The sequence below is a fragment of the Perkinsus marinus genome, assembly GCF_000006405.1.
Source record: "Perkinsus marinus ATCC 50983 genomic scaffold scf_1104296977768, whole genome shotgun sequence".
Taxonomy (NCBI): domain Eukaryota; phylum Perkinsozoa; order Perkinsida; family Perkinsidae; genus Perkinsus; species Perkinsus marinus.
This window is the reverse complement of record NW_003200084.1, coordinates 1-1234: the sequence shown is the minus strand read 5'-3', so window position 1 is coordinate 1234 and position 1234 is coordinate 1. Positions and strand designations below refer to the sequence as shown.

Sequence of the window (1234 nt, the reverse complement as noted above, 5' to 3'; positions counted from 1 at the left end):
TATACTCCCGATGAGCACTCTGAACATTCTCCCGCTCAAAGATCAGCTGGATGAGTGCTCTGAAGGAAGAAGTACCAACTGACTCCTTGATTGAGCTCTCAACAACACTAAGCCGGCTTTATTGCAATCCATGGTTGACAAAATCAACTCGATGCAGCAGTCGTGGACGGCCTCCAAAGATCAGCCACCTTTCAAGGGTACGCGATGAACTTCATGCTCAACATTACCTCGAGCGGCAAAGTCGAGAACCAGTGCTACTATTCGACAGGTATGTCAATCAAAGATGTCCCCACTGGGTGTCCCAACGGGCCGAAGCCCTCTTCTACTTCTGATGACGAAACTCGCCTCCTCGGACCCACAAAGCCGGAATTGAAGGACTTACCAAGCAACTTCGACGCTCGGCAGAAGTTTGCCTCTTGTGCTGGAGTCATTGGGCATGTGAGGTAGTCCTCTCTACTGCTGTTATGGTAGTTCCTGGATGGAGGTCCATCTTTCAGAGATCAAAGTGCTTGTAACAACTGCTGGGCTGTAAGCCCAACCGGAATGCTCAATGATCGTGTGTGCATCAAGTCCGGCGGTAGCTTCAGAGATATCCTATCTGTCGGTTACTTCACTTCATGCTGCAATCCTGCTAATGGATGTCCCAAGTGAGAGAAATGCATTCAACCACGGGCGATAGCAATGCGTTCTCTGAATGACAGCTAAGATTTACTTCATCTTCAGAGCGAGGGGCTGTCAGGGTGGCAACCTGTTTGAAGGTCTGAACTTCCTGAAAAATCATGGCATTGTTACTGGTAAGAATATTCAACTCAGATCACTCAAGTTGGGTGAGTTTGAGACCGGCATCGACTCCTCTTCGGATTAGCATCACTTGTAGCCTTCGTAGGTGATGAATTCAAACCGGCCAGGCAACTGAGTAGCGCTGATGGCTGCTGGCCGTATCCATTCCCGAAGTGCAATCATGTACGCTCGGCGGCAAGCAGATATCCCGCATGTCCGGCAGTAAGTGTAACATAGGGTTCCTCGTAGCGTCATCACATGGTGGTGGATTCTCTAGTCGTAGGCGGGTTACTCCTCTCCTGCATGCCAAACAAAATGCACCAATAAAGCATACAAGACCAGCCTGCAGCAGTAGGAGCACACCAGATGGAGACTTCATATTCACTCTATATCAGAGATCTTCACCGTGCTAAGAGCTTTGGCCGTCTACCAGCGTCCCCCAGAATATCAAGCA

At 49.5% G+C, this 1234-nt stretch overlaps 1 protein-coding gene across 1 annotated transcript; it reads left to right on the top strand.

Annotated features, from left to right (window-relative positions):
* Window positions 1-270: 270 nt before the first annotated feature.
* Pmar_PMAR016621 (conserved hypothetical protein) lies at window positions 271-865 on the top strand (the record flags this gene model as incomplete). Its single annotated transcript, XM_002764383.1, has 3 exons — window positions 271-443; window positions 498-647; window positions 724-865. The coding sequence occupies 3 exons, from the start codon at window positions 271-273 to the stop codon at window positions 863-865; spliced, it is 465 nt and encodes a 154-aa protein (XP_002764429.1).
* Between the last annotated feature and the right edge of the window lie 369 nt (window positions 866-1234).